A 20571-nucleotide genomic window follows, 5' to 3' on the forward strand; every position below is an offset into this window, starting at 1 on the left:
ACACACGCGCGCGCACACACACACACACACAATTAGCAGAGGTGGGGGAATCTCTAGATTCTAAGTTCTCCCAGGCCCTAGCTCTGAACACAATATATTATGATTTGTGGTGCTGTAGGCTCTGTTTAATACAGCTATATTGCAGTTATTCTGCATAACAAACACTCTCCAAATCTAAATGGCTAACTACATTTATTCTTGCTCAGAGGCTTGTGCATTATCTGTGCTTCTTCTGGGCTTCTCTGAGATTGGCTGATTCAAGATGGGCTTGGATTTAGGCCCATCTGTGTGGGCCTGTGAAGTGGGTACAGGTCTGCTCCGTGGGTCTTCCCATTTTGGGACCTCAAGTACCCGTAGCATGTTTTTTCTATGGAAAAGTGCAGGAAAGCAAGAAGGCAATCAGAAACATGCAAGGCTTCTGCTCAGAATTGGCATACAGTCACGTCTGTTCTCTTTCCCTAAGTCACACTAGGGCGGGGGACTGTACTCCACCCACGGGGAACCCTAGGAGAGAAAGGGAGGAAAAAAGGATTGTCAACAAATGAGCTATCTACCTTAGGGACTATGATTCACTGAAACTTTCTATCTCTTTTCTTAGACCAGATTTTGTCATATCAACAAATACTCAGGAAAACAAGAGGGGAAGAAGGGATGGAAAAAAGAAATCAGGAAGCTTCTGTGTGGTTTCTCCCAGTCTGCCCCCACCACTATGGACATCTCATTCAGCAGAAAGCTACTAATCATTTAAAAATAAATGTTGCAGAGAATACAGTAACTGATGAAAATTGCAAATTCTGCACCAAAAGCTGTTTATCTAAGTGATTTTCTCTCACCCTTTCCCCATTTAATTTGTCATGAAACCCAAGAGGAGTAGCTTTTTGAAAAGAACAAACTGTCTTGTATGCATTTTTATCCTCAGAGACTAACTCAGTACATAGTATGTGTCTATGAAGTAAATATCATGCAGATATTTAAAGACAATGTGAGCTTTTAAACATGTGCTTAAACTTAGTACTAAACTTTTAAACATTTACTTAACTTGAAAAGCAAGAGTATGTCATTTTTTTCATCTCTCTAAAGAGAATGTGAAAACTTAACTTACGCTCTACTTATGCAGAACTGCATTTTTCTACTGAGAATCACGAAATTCACAAAAAAGAATTTAAATATTGCATATATCTTCCTTACAGAATAATAATACATAATAATACAAACTTTGGTTCTTAGAAAACATAAAGATGGATTTTATATTAAGTTTTTCTTTACCATAAAATGCCAACTATAGACGTGTTTGCAACTTTTAGAAAATATAAACTGAATAGTCTTTTTTAAATTTTTTATTGGAATATCATGATTGGGCATACAAGGATCTATATGTGATAGTACATTGAAAAAAAACAAGAAGAAAAATGAAGAATTTCTATTCACAATTGTGTTCTTATCTAATTAGTATTCAAAATATATGTTATTATTCTCAAAAGAATACCCTACAGTTTTAAAGGAGAGAAAGCTGTCAGTGTCAGCAATGATGGAAATGGAGGAAGAGGGTAATCAGGTTTTCCTATTAGCATAGCAATGGGTAACTGTTGTTCCTAGAAATAGTTTGGTCCTCACCATTTAAATGCAAGATTCTAATATCTATTCAAAATATAGTTAACCAAAATTACTTCAGTCAAATTTAGTACTAATATGATGCAAGTGGATTCATTTTAAATGTATTAATATGACAAAGCACTTAATACATAAATTTAACTTTATAATAGAATTTTGATGTGGGCAATACATTTAATTAAAAAAAAACTTTTCATTGAACATATTACTAATTTGGTTCCATATTACACTCATTTAAGGAAAAGAGAGAAAAAGAAAAAGGCACAGAAAATAAAAGAATTGGTTATTCATAACATCTCTGTTAAAATCACAAGACATAGTACATATGAACATGACCCAATCTTATTAGTGTTTTGCAAATAGATAATTCCTAAACATAAGTGTGTTCTATAATAAGAGGAATAGAAATTGATGGACGTATCTGGCTGTACGTTATATTTTAAAGTCTACAATTAATTACTGGGCTTATTAGAGCTCATTAAGCTGAAAATGAGCAATTATCAAGCATGTCCTCTGTAGCTGATGTTTACAAAGAACCTCTGCATAAATTCTTAAATCTCTAAGTGTGATTAGAAAGAGTATACAATCAATCACAAAGTTTAATGTATTTTTGAAATGATATAATGCAATGCAATGGCTTTGGAATCAAAGTCAATTTAAAAACAAGAATGTATAAGCAACTTTGAGATATTTTTACCTAAATAATGTCTTAAATTTCCTTTACCTCATTCACATACATTCTAAAACCATACCACAGTAATTTCAGGTATACAGCATAATAATGGTTGTAAAACTCCCCCTTCCCAGTAGAATAAACAATTCGGTCCAAAATCAGTGTGGAAATGTATCTAACAGGCTTTATGTCTTTGTGATCTATGTTTGAACTTATAAATAAAGGTGTTAGACCTCAGAGAAAAAGGGAATAGGAAGGTATATTATTACAATAAAGGTGATGTTATAAAAACACAAAACATCTAATACAAAAATGCAAAGGAGAGAGAAGTCACAAATGCAATGCAACCTTAACTGTGCAGGTCAAACAAATCAATATAACACCGGTGACTAACAGCACACACCTAAGAATCATTTCCAGCAACAATTAGATTTTACAGTTTCATCTAAGTGTAAACATGAGGCATGGCCTATAAAACAGATGACTGTAAAGCTCTCAGAGCTGCAGCAGAAATCAGAAATAACCAGGTGACCTTTCAAAATCCCTTCACTTCCTTTAAAAAACATTTGTATTGATTTTGGTGAGAGAGAAAGCGAGAGAGAGGGAGAGAAACATGGATGTAAGCATGAAACATCCATTGGCTGCACAGTCGAGATCAAGCACACAAGATGGGCATGTGCCCTGACTGGGAATGGGACTCACAACACAGGAGGACACCCGACCAACTGAGCCACATTGGCCAGGGCTCCCTTAGCCTTTTTGGTTGCACTTTTCTTATCTGGTGGCTGGAGAGATTAGTCAAGTTTATCACTTTGGAAATAATGCAGCTCTGCTGTTACGATTCTCTGTTACATTTTATCTCTTAAAATAAAAACCTTTATGTGGAAAATAAATATGGTGTTCTAAGCATCCTTCATTTGCTAAGGATTACAAAGCTCATAACCCATATGAACATGACACCAGTGGGATTGTGCTTTTGTGTCACCCTCCAGGATGACAAATGTCGAAGCTACAACATCCTGTGCTGTGTGATACACTGCTTAGTACTCCGAGGAAACAGTCCTCCCGACAGTTCCTTAAGCTTTTTGTTTTTTGTTGGTTTTTAAAATGTTTATTTATTTATTGATCTTAGAGAGAGAGGGAGAGAGATAGAAACATAGATGAGAGAGAACATCAATTGGCCGCCTCCTGCATGCCCCGCACTGGGAACCTGCCCTGACCTGGAATCGAACTGGCGACCTCTTGGTGCATGGGTTAACGTTCAACCACTGAGCCACACCAGCCAGGCTCCTTTAGCTTTTTAAATATCGGCTTTGCTGCACTTCAACACCAGTTTTTAAAACATTATTTATTCTTTGCCCTTGTTCTTATTTCTTTCCCTCTCTGGCTTTGGGTCTTAAAAGAGGATCAACATGATTTTGAGATTAGTATTATTTTTCTCCTATAAACATTACAAAGTGCAAAATTCTTCAACAGGTTTTATACTAGAGAGAAAGGTGGTATTAAGAGTACTATGACTTGGGGTTTACAAAACCAAAGGTTAATAAATGTGATCTGAAATAAAATTCCCAGAACAAAAAGCATAACACAAGCCAGAAAATGTTCAGCCTGTCTCAGAGAAAAAGCATTGAGCTATATAGTTGAGTCATTTGACCATTTCACAGCCAGAATTACTCATCCCAGTTTCTTAGTCAAATTCTTAGAATTGTCAAATTCTAAGAAACTGGGAGAATCTGCCAGGATTGATTGTTAGTAAAGGAAGAACACATCACACAATTCAAGGGGCTATTTAACTTATCAAAAGAAATATATTGTGATTTTTTTTATACCTCTTTCTCAATAAAAAGAAAATTGGATTGAAAAAAGAATTGACGAAATAATCACTCTCAAGTGATTCCTTATAGAGTGCCTCCAGGTGGGTTTATAGGAGATTTTGTGATTCAGACTCCTAGTTTTGGTTTTTCACTTTCAATTACAGTTGACATTCAATATTACATTAATTTCAGTTGTACAACAGAGTGTTTAGACATATACATAATTTACAAATTGATCCCCCTGATAAGTCCTGTACCCATCTGGCACCATACAGAGTTATTACAATATTGTTGTCCAAGTTCTGACTTAATCAATTTCTTAAACTTAAATTTAAGTTGTGCTGCTTATAAATGCATTTTATTTTTATTTTTTGAAGGAAAGAAATTATTTTAATCTGAAGAAACTGTAAAGGTATTTTAAATTTCTATTTCTGGATTGATTAACATTAGACTGACTAGGTTATAATGCATAATTTAGTAAGTATAAGTTGCCATAATTATATGGATGATAATATAATAACTATTTACTCATCAATGCTTTGTGATCTGTGAGCTGTAGTCTAGGTCATTATGGGTCCCCGGAAGCAAAACTTTTGACCATCTGTGTGTGGAGTGGGGTGAAGGCATGATCCTGCAAACCTGTCAACTGCAGCCTATGGTGCCATGCTAGGAATCCAGCTAACCCAATGTACTTGTTTGGGAATATAATCTGTTGCCACTCAATAATTTTATCAAAGACTAGTATAAAAGTAAATTTAGTGATGAAAGTTTGTCTGATATATATGTAATCTATATATTCCTCTGAATTAGCACAAAATAAAATGACTTTAGAGATCTACTAACTGGACTCTTTTTCTTTTTTTTCCCTCAGTATTTTTTCTTTCTTTTCTTACTTTCTTTCTTTTATTTTATTTTATTGTTGACACTATTACAGGTGTCAACATTCCCACCCCCACCTTTGCCCACCTCCACACAGCCCCCACCCTCCCTCCTCTCTGGCCATCTGGATTCTATTTTTGTATTTCCTTCCAATTGATTTTACTAAACTTTGACCTGACACTATGGTGTGAGGAAATTTTTGGTTGAAGATCAGGGAAGTTTCTTTCTCTGTGTCACACTCAATTAACAACTTCCTTCTGTAATGCAGTGAGTTTTGCTCTTTAACAAAGGTGCTTTAGTTTTCTATTCAAGATATTGAAACCAAGCAGGGGTGATCTTGGTCGTTGTTTTGCAAAATGGAAGAATGAGTTAATAGACCAAGAATAAGCGATGGGAAAGTTTATTTGAAAAATAGACTCCCCACAGTGGGAGGCAACCCAGTGGGCTGTCCATGAGACTCTCTCTGTTCTCTAGGGGTAGATAAATACTTTGCTGGCCTCTGCTCAGTCCTTTCATACATTTTAAATATTTTTTTTCCACTTGACTGGATTCATCCCTAGGTCATCTACAGGGCCTTAGTGGCTTCTCTTTTATAATAATTTCAACTTCTCCCAGACTATTAGTGAGGAGGAAGGAAACACCCTTGGAGCAACCTTATGCTTGCTTTTGGTTTCTCCCCCAAAGCCAATGATTCAGCCATCCTGCTGCCTTGCTCCCAGCAGAATTGCCAGCACTATATTCTTAAAAAATTAAATTTCTTGGAATTATATAATCAATAGCTGTTCCCTCCTTTGCTTGAAACTCGCCTTTCTGTTGTTTTGTTGTTATGAAATTGACCTGTGCTCCTTCCAGGAGCTTCTATTTTGCATTTCCATAAATGGGGGCTGGGAGTTTCTGACCTTGAAGGCAAAATTTTGCCAGGTTAATTTTAGTTTTTATTTTGAGATCTGTAGAGTCCGAATAAACCTCCAGATATGCTGTGTACTCGGTTCTACCTGTGTGCAGAGCTCCAGGTCTTCTCAAACTTCCCACCTATCTCAGCCTTCACTTCCCGTGGTCCCGTCTCTCAGTCTCTCACTGCCTAACCTGCCTCTATCTCTTGAATATTGCAAGCGGTGATCAGATTATAATCCATTCTCGTCCTCAAATCTGTGCTTGTAGGATCCTTGTTTTTATTTCAGAAGTACAAACAGTAGTACCTGCTTTATCCACTCCCTCAGCTTCTGAGGCTGGCTTTCTCTGCCTTCCACACACAGGGTAGGTTTGTTCTTCTTCGCTCTGTTGTTGATGGGGCTGCTTGTGAGTAGGCCTGATTAATGAGTTTTGAGCAGTAACCTGTGCCACTTCTCACCTGGAGTATGTATTACCAAACGTGAGCCCAGCAGTCCCTGGTTTTCCTCTACTGTGGTCATTGTCAATTTTCCAACTGAGGTCAATGACAATAGTCCAGAGTCACCATTAGACTCAAAGTAGATTTGGAGTGCCTTTTCTTGTTTCCAGCCAGTGATATTTGGGGAATTTGTTATTGTATCTTATTCTAGCTTGAATCCTCCTATGCACACTTTCTTGTAACGCTGGAAGCGTAGATGTAGAGAAATTTATGCTCAGGTAAGCTCCCTGATCATGGCTGCTTCCAAGGGTCAAAGTGATTTGGTTCTAATCTTTATAGTCAAGATGACTGATAGTGATAAAATCCAATTATGTAATATTTTTATTTGGAACACAAGAAACAGGCTTTCTTTATTTTCAAATGATAAATAACTTTGCAAAGCAGAATGAATTCATTTTTTTTTTCCTGAAAAAAAAAAAAAACAAACATGATATGAGAAATCTACAGAAAATAGGATGTTTACATTACTTTCCCTGCATTATAAAGCATTTTTTAGGAATGAAAAAGGCAAGGCCTTGCAGTAATCTAGCTCTGCACACTCAATTTATCAAGCTCATCTATTCCTGAATTATTATATGACAAGTAGGCAGTGATCTTATAGCTCACAAAAACACTCATTATAATTAATGTAAAAACAGTGTTGAGGAGACATGCACTGCACCTCAGAGGATGCAGCTTCCCTGATCTACTGTTGCTTCCCCAGAGCAACTAGTTTGTTATTATATGATAAGTACAATGCTCATGTCACCTTTGCTACCTTGTCTGCTAGGAAATTGATAATTGATTGTAGGATCAAAACCAAAAAGTATAGAGGAGTTTACAACATGTATTTTGTGTACTACTTGACTTTTAACTATCAGATAAAAGTTAAAGAGGCTGGAATGTTAAGACACAGAGATTTAGTCTTCCTTAGTGTGTTCACAGTTGTAAATATATAATGGTAGCTTGAATAGAGGCAGCCTAATAACTAGATGTACAATAGTAGTTAATTTTATGGACTCTAGGGGGCTGGTTAGTTGTATTTAAGTACTAGCTTTGCAACTTGGTAGCTATCTTAGTTCAGGCTGCTATAACAGAATACCATAGACTGAGTGGCTTATAAACAACAGAAATTTATTTCTCGCAGTTTTGGAGTCCAAGGTCAAGGTGCTGTCAGATTCGGTGTCTAGTGAAGGCCCCTTCCTGGTTAATAGATGTGGACTACTCTAGCTGTATCCTCTTATGGTGGGAGGGCTGAACTCTTTTATAAGAGTTCTAATCTGTCCTTAGGTGTTAGCTTTCAACATCTGAGTTTTGAAAGGGCATATTCAGTCTCCAGTTATAGCTAGTGACAAGTTATTTTACTTAAGTAAGTTATTTTATTGTGTCAGTCTCCACAACTCTAAAATGGGAATAGCTTCCTCAGTAGTTGTGAGGATAAAAAGTCTTACTATTGGACAACTATTAAAAATAAACAAGTACTTCTATGGACATTATTAAGAGCACTCCCTGTTATGTTAGCTATTAGAACTACTTCTCTAATAGTAAATAGCCAATAATTATAAATCACCCCAATGGTTCAATCAAATCAACGTCATCCAAGAACCTATAGTATAACAAGCAACATGCTGGGTCCTAGAAATACAAAGATAAATAAGATCTGACCTTTGTTTTACCTCATAGCATATATTAGCCTAAAGGAGAAAGATCCATAAATGAATAATGTTAGTACAGTGGGTTAAGGTCAGTAATTTAAAATGAATCTTATCTGTCTTACTCATCTCTGTAACTACAACACTAAGAACAGAATTTGAGTACATTAATGGTGTTCAGAAAATGTTGAATGAAAAAAAAAGTGAATAAATGCATGTAGTAAGAAAGGTAAATTGGGAGACAATCATGAAGGAATTTATACACCATAAAACAGATTTTGGACATGTATTTAACGAGTAATACTGAGGAGAGATTGTTGCTTAAAATAGAATTAGGGTTCCAACAGCACAGTGGATGATGGGACTGTTGGCAAGGTGGTCCAGCAGCATGAACTGAATTGGAATGAAACTGCCCCAAAGGTCAGACAGCAGGCAGTAGAGATGGGAAGAAAGTGATAATTCTGAATTACATGAAGAGTGTGTTACAGGTCATGAATATGTTACCAATGTGTTGGAGTAAGAAGTGCTATCTTCATTTAAAGTTACTAATCCTAGAATTCCAAACTACACAGGTGTAGAATTTGCTGTACTTAGAGGGCCAGTGAGGATGAAGGAGGAGAAAAAGAGTTGAAATAGGTGAATGGGGTAAGATGAGAGAGTGAGGAACACAAGCTTATAAGCCTCAGCAGTTGGGAGCTATTGGCAATGAGCAGAACCTTGGCAGACACGAAGGATGTTTGCATATGTCTGTGGTCATTGAAAACATTCGTTGGATTAATTTGGAAATTAAATTTCTGTTTTAATTTTTTTGTTTCATGTCAATATACATTCAAGATGGTAAAGAATACACACATACGTTATGACTCATATTCTAGGAATAGTATAGCTTGAGACAGTGCCTTTGCAAACAGAATTACATCTTCTGTTTGTATGTATTTGCAGGCAACCAGAAGTTTCTGGCATAATTGCAGAACTTACAATATTTTAATTTATACTTTACAAACAGATGGACACAGAACAGCACTCAAATAAAATGAGGGCATGATCTCAGTAGAGATTATTCTGATCAGAAGTCATGTTCAAGATGACTTCTTTTTGAAAGAAAATCAATTGAATCCAAGTTACTGACAAAGCATTACTCCAGAAAGTGAATCTTTATATGAATCATCATCTATGATTCATTATTCCCCTGCATTTTAACATTTTTAACCTTCCTTGATCTGTCCATTTACTCAGCAAATATGTATGCACATGCCAAACACTCTTGTCGTGGTGAACAAAACAGAGACACCATCTGCCCTCAAATAATTTATAGTTTAAACAGAAATAGAACAAGAAATAAGCAATTACAATGCAACATATTCAGGTAAGCACAAGTGAACAGACTTGGGTAGTGTTGCCTGAGACCTGCAGAGCCAGCTGGGAAAGGTGGTAGGGAGGTGTTTCCATATTGGATTTGCTTCTCCCTACACCATAAGTTTCCCCAAAAGAGTGAGCTGCTTCCCTTTTAAACCACAACCTATATTTGATCAAGATTTCTACCGGCTGACATTTGACAAAAAATGACTTCACCAAATATTAAAGATGATGAGAAAGAAAAAAAAAACACAGAAGATACAAATAGTATTGAAATAGTCAAATATCCAACGTGTCAAGTTTTGTTCCTGAAGAAGGAGGTAGTACATCTTTGCTTACTTCTAGCCTGACTTTTGCTCTCCTGGGACCATATCTTCTTGGAGAAGGAACACTTATTTCTATCAGTGGGAAAGCAAATTTCTATATAACTGTTCATTTCCTAGGAAAAAGAAAAAAAAAATGCTTCCCATAAATACCTTTCATTATTATTTCTAATACTTGACAAAAGAGATATTTTTTCCCACATCTATTTTACATGCCTAAAGTAAACAATAAAATTAATGATATCATGCTGTTCCATAAAAGGTAATGTTTTTACTGGTGCTGCTTGCATGGTATAATACTTTAGCTGTGTAATGCATGCACATGTACAATAAGAAATGACACTAAAACACAAAGGGAATTTACATCCTTGAGCAATTGCCATATACAGCAAATCCCTCTCCAGTTAACCTGAGATGAAGACTACAGCAATTTCTAAAAGTTACTGAATTTGTCTCTCCAAAGAACTTAGGTCCATATGAGTCTGTTTCTAGGAAATAGGAGTTTATCTCTGTTTTTTACTCTCCCCCTTCTGTCATTTCTTAGGATTTCTTCTCCTAAAAATATATATATTTTTTATAATTCTCTGTTCTTTTAAATTTTCTCTTCCTTACCTTTAAGGTGGTCAAGACCCATACCTAGGGAGGTGGTCAGGGTCGAGGAGACTAGCTGGGGCTGACAGGCATCAAGGTGATGGTCTAGACCAAGACAGCCAGCAAGGTTTTGAGGTGTGAGGCCAGAACCAATGAGGCAGCTGAGACCAATGACACTCAGGTGGGGGTGGCCAGCAGAATTAAGGTTTTAGTTACATACAGGGTATATAATCAAATACATGTTGAAGATAATGCAATACAATTTATTTTTCACTGTCAGAGAAAGTGTTACATATATGGAAAGGGTAAAGGCTAGAATGAACTCTTGGGAATTGAATTGGAACTTGAAATACCAGTATCAATTCATGTTTTAAATATAGACAAATAAATAGATAATAGATATGTTTATATATATAATATAAATAATTATATAAAATGTATAACTACATATAAAATATATATAGTATTGTTATATATATTGTGATATATCTATATAAAATATATAAAAAATATAACACTATAAAATATATAGTATTATATGTTATATATAGGGGTATATTTATATATAAATATGTATATATATTTTATATATACAGAGGTTGGCAAAAGTAGGTTTACAGTTGTGAGTACATGAAAGTTTATACTTGTATTATTATTTATTTATTTATCTTTTATCCTCACCCGAGGACATTTTTTCATTTTTTGTTCAGATAGAGTGGGAGGGAGGGAGAGAGAGAGAGAGAAACATCGACGTGAAAGGGACACATCGAGTGGCTGCCACCCACACAATCCAACCAGGGCCGGGGACAAACTGCAACTGAGGTACACGCCCTTAGCGGGAACCGAACCCGGGTCTCTCTGAACAGCAGGCCGACGCTCTGACCGCTGAGCCAAACTGGCCAGGGCTGTATTATTATTTATTAATTATTATATGATTTATTTGTATTACAACTGTGAACCTTTTTTTTTTGCCCTTATATCTCTAATTCCTAGCTCTGGGCCTAGAAAAAGGGCCTACAAACCGACACTCAGGAAGCAGTGGGCACACCCAATGACCAGATCTTGGTCTCTAAAAACTGTTCTTAACTAAAGAAAGGATTATAGGAGAAAGGGCTTAATCAAGAACTAGAACAGAAAAAAATACAAGATGAGTTTGGAATACCTTGTGCCAGAAAGTAAGGATGTACTCAAATCATGATGGATATATGCTAAAAGAGAATATATGTGCTAACTTCTAGGGGCTCCTACTGACCCAATCTAGATAAGGTGAATATCAATATAAATAATGATGTTAATGCATTGTAACCCTTTGAATAAAATTGTTATTCTTAGTTCATAGTAATGTAAATAAATAAATGAGTAATCAAATGTGAGAGAGAGACACTTCCCTTCCTATATAATGCTAACTAAGAAATATAGATGGAATAATGGAATTAGAAAAGCATTACTTGTAAATCATCATTGTAATAATTGATTCAGGAAACTATCATCAATGTCTAGAAGGTGAACATTTAAGGAATAAAAGGATATCTATGTAGTTTCAAATCATCTCCACACAAGTGAAAATTAATAACTTCATGGTAGAGAAACTTAGTAGAAAAACCTTAACCCACTGATCAACTTTAATTGCCTCCTGACCTTGTGAAGAACAGGGCATCACAGTTCCTATTTAAATCTCATTACATGAGTCTAAAATGAAGAAATATCAGATAAGCCAACAATAAGTGACATTCAAAAAACAACTGGTCTGCACTCATCCGGAATATCAAGGTCACAAAAGGCAAGGAAAGACTGAGCAAATGTTCCATATTGAAGATTAAAGATATATGATGACAAAATGCAATCCATGAATTGTAGATTAAATGCTGGACTAAGTGAAAAAATATTTTTCTGCTATAAAGGACGTTATTAAAACAATTGGTAAAATAGGAATGGGTTTTTAGGATTAGATGGTAGTGTTTTATCAATGTTAATTTTCTGATTTTGTTGGATGTATTAGGGTCAGTAGGAGAATGTTCCTTTTCTTTACAAAATACACTTAAGTATTTAGGGGTAATGGGCATCGTGTCTGCATATTAGACTCAAATAGTTCAGGGAGAAAAACACAGTTATAGACATAGACATAGACATGCACATACACATAATAATAGAGATATATAGACAAATGTAACCACATGTGAACTACAGAAGTGGGAGTTCTTTTTACTGTTCTTGCAACATCTGTAAGGTTAAAATTACTTCAAAATAAAACACTTTTTAATGAAGAAAATATGAAGCTGAAAAGGTAAATAGCATTATCTATATTTCAATATTACTTAATAATTTTTCAAGCATTGGACTACCATGAAGGTATATTTTAATGTGACATCATACTTTTCAAGCATTATACTGTATGACCCTAAAGGTCAAGTTACATTTCATCTTATTTTTTCTTTCATCATATATATGGTCTAGTACCTCATTTGAAACAAAAATTAACGAAAATACTTGTTTTAATAAATGAATAATATATAAAACTTGCAAAAGTAACTACTAAAAATTCTTAAGTGTTGGTGGCATTTCTTCTTTCTTTTTTTCCAAGCTGATATATAAATGGTATAATTTAGAATCAGACATCCAGTTTTATTCTCAATGGAAGTAATAATGCAATTCAATTTGCTCACTCTTTCTTTCTCGGCTAGGTATCATACGTCAAAGCTATTGACATTTGGATGGCAGTATGCCTACTTTTTGTGTTTTCAGCACTTCTGGAATATGCAGCTGTAAATTTTGTATCAAGACAACACAAAGAGCTTCTGAGATTTCGACGAAAGAGAAAGAATAAGGTAAGCAGTTAAATGCATTGGGTTCACTGGGATACCAACTTGCAGTAAGAAGTGAATTTGTTATATTTAATAAGATGTGCAGAGAGGAAGTGGAGACTGGGGACCAAATGATATGACGTTTCTTTGGTTTTGGGTGATTGAAACTTAAATTGTCACAAATAGCTTCAGGAAGAAAATGGCAACATCTAGCTACACTGGACACAGCCTATCTAGTGACATGAGAACTTTATCATCTTCTTTCTAGTGTATTTCCTGACATGACACCAATTTTTGCTTTCATTAAAAAATGTATTATTTTTTTATTTGCTATGTTATAGTGCTTCTGATGATTTTACTGGACTTAGTCATCAAATATAGCTATTAAACTTTTTCCTGTTTTTGAACTAATTTCTTTGTTTCCATCCAATATTACCTATTTATTAACATTTTGATGTTCATGTATGTGGTCTTTTTCTATATATATTTTTAAATTTTAAAAATATTTCTTCTGAATTCTCATGGGAAACACAATAAGGTGTTATTTTTGTCTGACTATCACCTGATAAATGAGACCCAGAACAACTGTTCTTTAAAACATATTTGGAGACCACAAGAAGTTGTAGAAATAATATCTTAATTGGATTTAGATGTACAGGATGGAATTGTTGCTCTTTATTAAGACTTGTAATGTCATCTCTTTTTACATATTTTTACATAAATTTACATAATTTTATTCAACCCCTTTCCTTTTCTGTAAGGAGGAGTTTCTATTAACTAGAATGTTTATTACTTTACTTTATTTAATGTGAATGAGCCAACTAATATTTTGAAAGCAAATTGATTCTTAAGCAATAGAGAAATATCAAAGTCCATATAGTGTGCATTTTTAAGGCTTTACTTTTTTAAAGGATTCCTTCTGATTTCTGAATTATTGACTATGATATATAGATTCATAAAACCTTTTTTAAAATGACTGACTCATTTTTTTACCCCTTTATTGATTGATTTTAGAGAGAGAGGAAGGAAGAGGGAGAGAGAGATAGAAACATTGATGAGAAAGAATATTGAGTGGCTACCTCCTGCATGCTCCCCACTGGGGATCTCGCCCACAACCCGGGCCTGTGCCCTGACCAGGAATCAATCCGGCAACCTCCTGGTGCACGGTCGATGCTCAACCGCTGAACCACTTCAGCTGGACGATTCACAAAACTTTTTAAATCACTAGGCCATGATCCCTCAGTTCTAAGCCTACTCAGTATTAATCATCTTCTAAAGCAATAACTTATTCATTCATTTCGAACTGACTTCCCACATCATCACCTGCTCCAATAAATACCCAATTCAGTATAGCATGGAAGAAACATCAGCATTTCAACACACTGGGTAATGCATTGGAGAATAAAAACAATGCCAGATCTTGCATTTGATCACATTTTTAGAAAAGAAAAGCATATAATTTTTACATTAAAACATATTTTGATGGGAGATTAATTTTTTTAGTTTATTTTCCCTGACCTTACCCCTATTGGTTGGTTTTCTTATACTTTTCTCATTCTTCCTCACTCCCCCTTTCTCTTTTTTTCTCCCCCTATTTCTGCCTCCCTTACTACCTATCTGTTCCACCTTTTTCTCTTGAGACCTGGTACTGGCTGAAATACTTTAACAGGACAAAAAAATTCTGTATCACAGGGCTGAAACTCTTGCCTTTCCCCTTAATGGTTAATGAAGACACTTTTTCCTTCTAATCTCCTCAGTAAGGCAATACTTTATTTCCCCTCTCAATTCGCTTTGCTTTTTTTCATATACTTTCCATTTCCCTACTTTTTTCCTTCTTTCTACAATTTAAATTTTATCAACCTAGTGCTGTAAACATTAGAAATGAGAGGTGTTACACACGTGGTGTCCAAATGGGGGCTGAGAGCTCAGACATTCTCTACTCCCACCACACATCCGACAGTATCCAGTGGGTAACATAATAGACTACAGATTACTTTCTCCTTTCTGGTCCCTCCTTTTAAAAAATTATACTTACTAAAGCAGCTCTTTATTCGGCTTTATGACCTGTTAGGATGTCGGGATACAGACATTTGCCATTCCTTCTTCTTTAGCACAAAGAAAGACAGCAAGATTAATTTTTCTAGTGATTGGCACTCTAGGAGAATGCAGAAATGCAAAACTAGTCATATCTTATTTTCTAATCACTATTTGAAATAAACAGGGAGCAAATATTCTAATTAAGATTTAGTTCAAGAAATAAATGCTAAAACCAATTATTTTTACTTTTAGTTCATTTCATACTTCGGGGAGTAGATAACTTGCATATGTGAAAATCTATTAATTGATATGCATGCTTGTTGAAGTGATTTATGCAATTAAAACTAATTGTGCATTATATTTAATCATGTATGCCTTGATTTTCTGGTTTCTCAATCCCTCTTGGTCCACTTTACCTTCCCACAGACAGAAGCTTTTGCATTGGAGAAGTTTTACCGTTTCTCAGACACGGTAAATTCACTTTCTTCACTCAAAGTAGAGGAATGTGGTCATCAGTAAAAAAAGCAAAAGCATATTCTGCACCAGGCAGTGTTTGGTGGGGAAACACAGCCCCTTGCATATTTAAAGCCAAACAACCACTGTCCCCCTTCATTTAAGAATACTCTTTTTCTAACAATTCCCCAGTCAGTAAAAAGATATCCTCTTATTAACCAAGTTATTTGATCAATCAAGAAGATTTTTAATATATTAAGCAGAAATATTACATATATCTTATTATAGTCTTCGTAGAAGAATGCTTGGACAAAACTAGTTTCAAAATAAGTGGGAAATTTATTTATCCAAAAAGTTTAAAAGCAGCCCCTCTTACAATATAAGCTGATGAACAAAATCGACCCAGAGACATAGAAATGAATATGGTTCAGACTGACAAACCTCAGAGGAGGGGGTTGAGGAGGATGGATGAGATAAACCAAAGAACTTATATGCATACATGCATAACCAATGGACATAGACAACAATCCTGGGGGCGGGGATAGGGAGGAGGGTGTCTGGGGGAGGAGGAGAAACATCTCTAAAACTGTAAAAAAAGAAATTAATTCATAATAATAAAAAGAAAAAACATTTTTATAATAAAAACTAAAACAACAGCAAAAAAACCAAACAAACAAACAAAAAAAACAGCCCCTCTTGCCAGAAAACAGAAATCTAAATATAAGGCAAAACTAAGAAGCTTTATTCATCCTATGTATCTTTAGAACTCATTTTGAATATTAAGATATGTTGATTCTTTATAGTAAATGAGTAATTTTGGTCTTGATAGTGGTATCCTTTAAAATGCTTGATTAGAAAGAGATCACAAGGACACATTTCCAGATTCAGTGATTGAATTTAAGCTTAACAAAACCAAGAATTTAGCCTAAGAAATTATATAACAGTAGCCGGTCTATTAAACTAAAATTTCTGAGGTAAAGTGTTTTTAAAAATCCTCTGCAGATGTTCCTACTACATGCCTCAGTTAAAAATATACATAATATTAGATGAATAGACAAGAGACATAACATTAGATGAATATTTAAATAATAGTTCTCTAGACCTAGTATTTTTTAAAGCACTGAAATATTCTGTTATAATACATAATCACACAATCATTTTTCTTTCCTACTAGAATTACATGTTTGTTCTCAACATAGCTAACCACTTCTCTTTCATTTTTCACCTCTAAAAATAATTTTTTAGCCGGTTTGGCTCAATAGTTAGAGCATCAGCCTGCGGTCCAGAGAAACCCGGGTTCGGTTCCCGCTAAGGGCACATATCTCAGTTGCAGTGTGTCCCCGGCCCTGGTTGGGTCGTGCAGGTGGCAGCCACTCGATGTGTACCTTTCACGTTGATGTTTCTCTCTCTCTCTTCCTCTCTCTCCCTCCTACTCTATCTGAACAAAAAATTAAAAAAAAATGTCCTCGGGTGAGGATAAAAAATAATAATAATAATAATTATAATAATTTTTATATGATCCAATTACCTTTACTTGATTATCTTAACTGTAAATTTGAAACATTTTTAGTTGCATTGAATTTGTATAATCATATATAGTATCCTCTTTGGGAGAGGTATATATTTAAATTTCCAGTAACTAAACAGTTAATACTTATAGGAGCTTTAGTATAAAAGATAAATATTGCTTTACAAAACTATGCAAAAAAAATTCTGATGAAAAATCAGGTTTACCTCAGTAACAGTCAATGCTTAATTTTTTGTTAAAAAAACAAAATGATTTGCAAATATATTTATTGACAATTAAATGCATCCGATTTATTTTATAATATCATTGTGAAAATTTTGGGTTATTTTAACTTTTTAAAGACTTTTCCCTTCAACTTTATAACTCTCTGGGCTGACCAAATTCATCATTAAAAACAAACAAAAAACACCTATGTTTAAAAATAGTTTGATCAATCTAAATCTTTAAATCACGTAATCAAAATTACTCTAAAAAGTCAACCCTGTGCCCTTTCTTTCATGAGTACTATTGGTTAACCTGAGGATTTTGGTTTTTTTAGAACTCTAATTTGACAGAATAGGCAAAATACAATAGCCTCATTATAAAAAGTTTGTCACAAGGGACCTTATACTGATGTAAATATTATTCCTGGAAAAGTTTTAACTTGGTTCAGCATTGACTTACTCATTGTAGACAATCTTTATACCTTACTTTTTCCTCTGTGAAGGTTCAAGTGAACCTTCTATTGGGAAAGAAGAAAAGTTTGCTCTTGTGTACAGATTTCCCCACCCCACACTGTCATAGCCTGCTGTGTGCACATTACCCACTGCTCCTGGTCATGGCTGCTTATCCCTAGGACTGTGTACGCTTGGGTGAATGCATGATATGAAAGTATTTGAGTTAGAAATTACTTTTCCATGTATGGTATCATTACATTAGTCTTGGAGGGTTACTAAGACATGCCAAAACATTTCTGAACATAAGTGATTTGTTGAGAGATATGGATGATATGGGTTTGCTTCAATGCATTTCATGTAGCTTTTTCTGTGTTGCAATATAATGTAATGGTGCAATGGTTTGCTGAGAGAAAATGCATTCACACTGTATTCTAGTACCTCCATCTTCCTATTTATTATGGCATATTAACTGTTATTTATATATACAGATGAAATAAGCATGGACCATTAGTTCTGGATTTTGAAAATAATTACCAAGTTTAGGCACAATTCTTATCTTTAAAAAATAACAATATCATTTACCGTACTTCGACTATCTGTACAAAACATCATTATTTTATTTACTTATGTATTTATATGTGGTATTACTTAAAAAATAACTCAAGATATCTTCTAAAAAGGACAAATAATAGATTTTTCTGCCTTATACATTTTGTCAGCTCTATAGACTTAGGGCAAATACAAATATACATGTGCTCTATTTTGGTTGAGTGGATGAGGATTCACAGTTGAAAACAGTATGACACCCATTACACTAAACTATTTAATAAAGTTTTCATTCTATTTATGCTGTTTTCCAGAATATAAGATATTCTTTTAATAGGTAAGTGTTTCCTACAAATTTTTTTTTATTCATCTGAAGACAAATAGTTTCCAACTAATTTCAAGCAAATTCTATTTTAATGATTCTAATATACATGAGTTAGAAATTTCATCTTTTCCAGGAAAGTAAAAATTATAAGAATTTAATTATTTTTTGCAAACAAGTATTTAGAGTTTAGGTTCAACACAGCTATTTTTTAAAGCTATAGTGCCTCTGAAATACCTATTTAGGAAGATAATATTCAATAAAGTAATATAATATTTAATTTAATTTTACATGTATTGTAGGGACTTTCATCTCAAAGTTACAGTATGCTTTTTACACATGCTGTCTAATATATATATATATATATATATATATATATATATATATATATATATATAATTTTGCGAATCATCATGTAAGGATATATTTTCCATTGATTTCTAGAGAGAGTGGAAGGGAGGGAAGAAGGGGGAGAGAAAAACATTAATGTGAGAGAGACACATTAATGGGTTGCCTCTCACACCTGCATCCCAGGTATGTGCCCTTGACTGGGAATCAAACCCATGACCCTTTGGTGCAAAGGCCAACACTCTAACCACTGAGCAAAATCAGCCAGGGCTGTCTATTATATATTATGTCACTCCATGATTATGAGTTGGCACTGAAACTCATATTATGCTAGAAATAGATATATAGATCATTTAAAAATGATTTAATTAATTTCTCATCGATCCCCTAAAATATATGCATTGAATTTTCATATTTCATCTAAAACATTCATTTTTAAGTTGACATTTTACCTTTCAACAATTTCCAAATTATTTCTAAGTCTAAATTCAATATGCTAGCATAAACTTGGTTAATTCATAACTAATTCATATCTCATCTATAATAAATGCAAGGTTTTCCTAGGAGCTAGATTTTAAATAATTTTACATTGACAATTGACTTGCAAACTTTAAAGTATTTTTAACCTCATTTGTAATTGCATTTTTAAAACCCCTCTGTTTTTAAATACTATAGAAATGTATATAGATGTATTAAGCTGAATATTTTATTTTAAACTAATACTTATTTTAGAAAAACAATTTAAAATTATTCACATATTTCATCTTACCTTAAAATTTTCTAAGCAATGATAATTTTTTCCAACAAAAATAAGTCACTATATTATTAGTATTTTTATTTTAAAAATACACACACTTTTAAATCATGTAACTGAAATTAATAACAATTTAAATTTTCTCTATCTGCCACTTTCCTATTTGGCAATTAAATTTACAGGAAATTGCCCTGGCCGGTTTGGTTCAGCGGTTGGAGGGTTGGAGCGTCAGCCTATGGACCAGAGAGTCCCAGGGATCGGTTCGCTGGGGTCACGTACCAAAAAAAAAAGTTACAGGAAATTACTTAAACAAAAAGATCTTAGGATCATTTAGTTTACATCTTGATTATATAAAATAAGACACCCCAAAGGTACCTACAAGGGAAGAAACATTAAGATAAAAATAACATATCTAATGTTGCTGTATCTCACAACAATTCACATAATCATTACTAACACTCCTAGATGCTTAATGTTTTGTTACCACTCATTGAAAATCTTCATGCCTTCACTACTCCCACACCCCCATAAGAATTTTTTTGTTGTTGTTATTTTTGAAGACAAAGAAAAGGATAGGAAATTCTTACCTCATTTTAGATAGATAGATAGATAGATAGATAGATAGATAGATAGATAGATAGATAGATAGATGATAGATAGATGATAGACATAGAGATATTATACACGATGATAGAAATGAATGAAGCAATTCAACTAAATGACTATATCTACACTCAGATTTTTAATCTATAATATTTCTAGCTATAATATGCAAGTTATATAAATCAGTCTTTGTCATAATTCTCTAAATAAAATGAAAAGCATTTAGAATATTTCATAATATAGTATTGATGCTTA

At 34.0% G+C, this 20571-nt stretch overlaps 1 protein-coding gene across 2 annotated transcripts in view; it reads left to right on the top strand.

Annotated features, from left to right (window-relative positions):
• GLRA3 (glycine receptor alpha 3) overlaps positions 1-20571 on the top strand; it is a 148950-nt gene that overhangs the window by 117867 nt on the left and 10512 nt on the right. The window contains exons 8-9 of one of the 2 annotated variants that reach the window (XM_036240971.1): positions 12950-13093; positions 15533-15577. In XM_036240971.1, coding sequence (XP_036096864.1) covers positions 12950-13093; positions 15533-15577 — 189 coding nt within the window. The remainder of the gene's footprint in view (positions 1-12949; positions 13094-15532; positions 15578-20571) is intronic. The other variant, XM_036240972.1, reaches the window with a different exon arrangement.

The sequence above is a fragment of the Molossus molossus genome, unplaced genomic scaffold (assembly GCF_014108415.1).
Source record: "Molossus molossus isolate mMolMol1 unplaced genomic scaffold, mMolMol1.p scaffold_m16_p_4, whole genome shotgun sequence".
NCBI classification, from domain to species: Eukaryota; Metazoa; Chordata; class Mammalia; order Chiroptera; family Molossidae; genus Molossus; species Molossus molossus.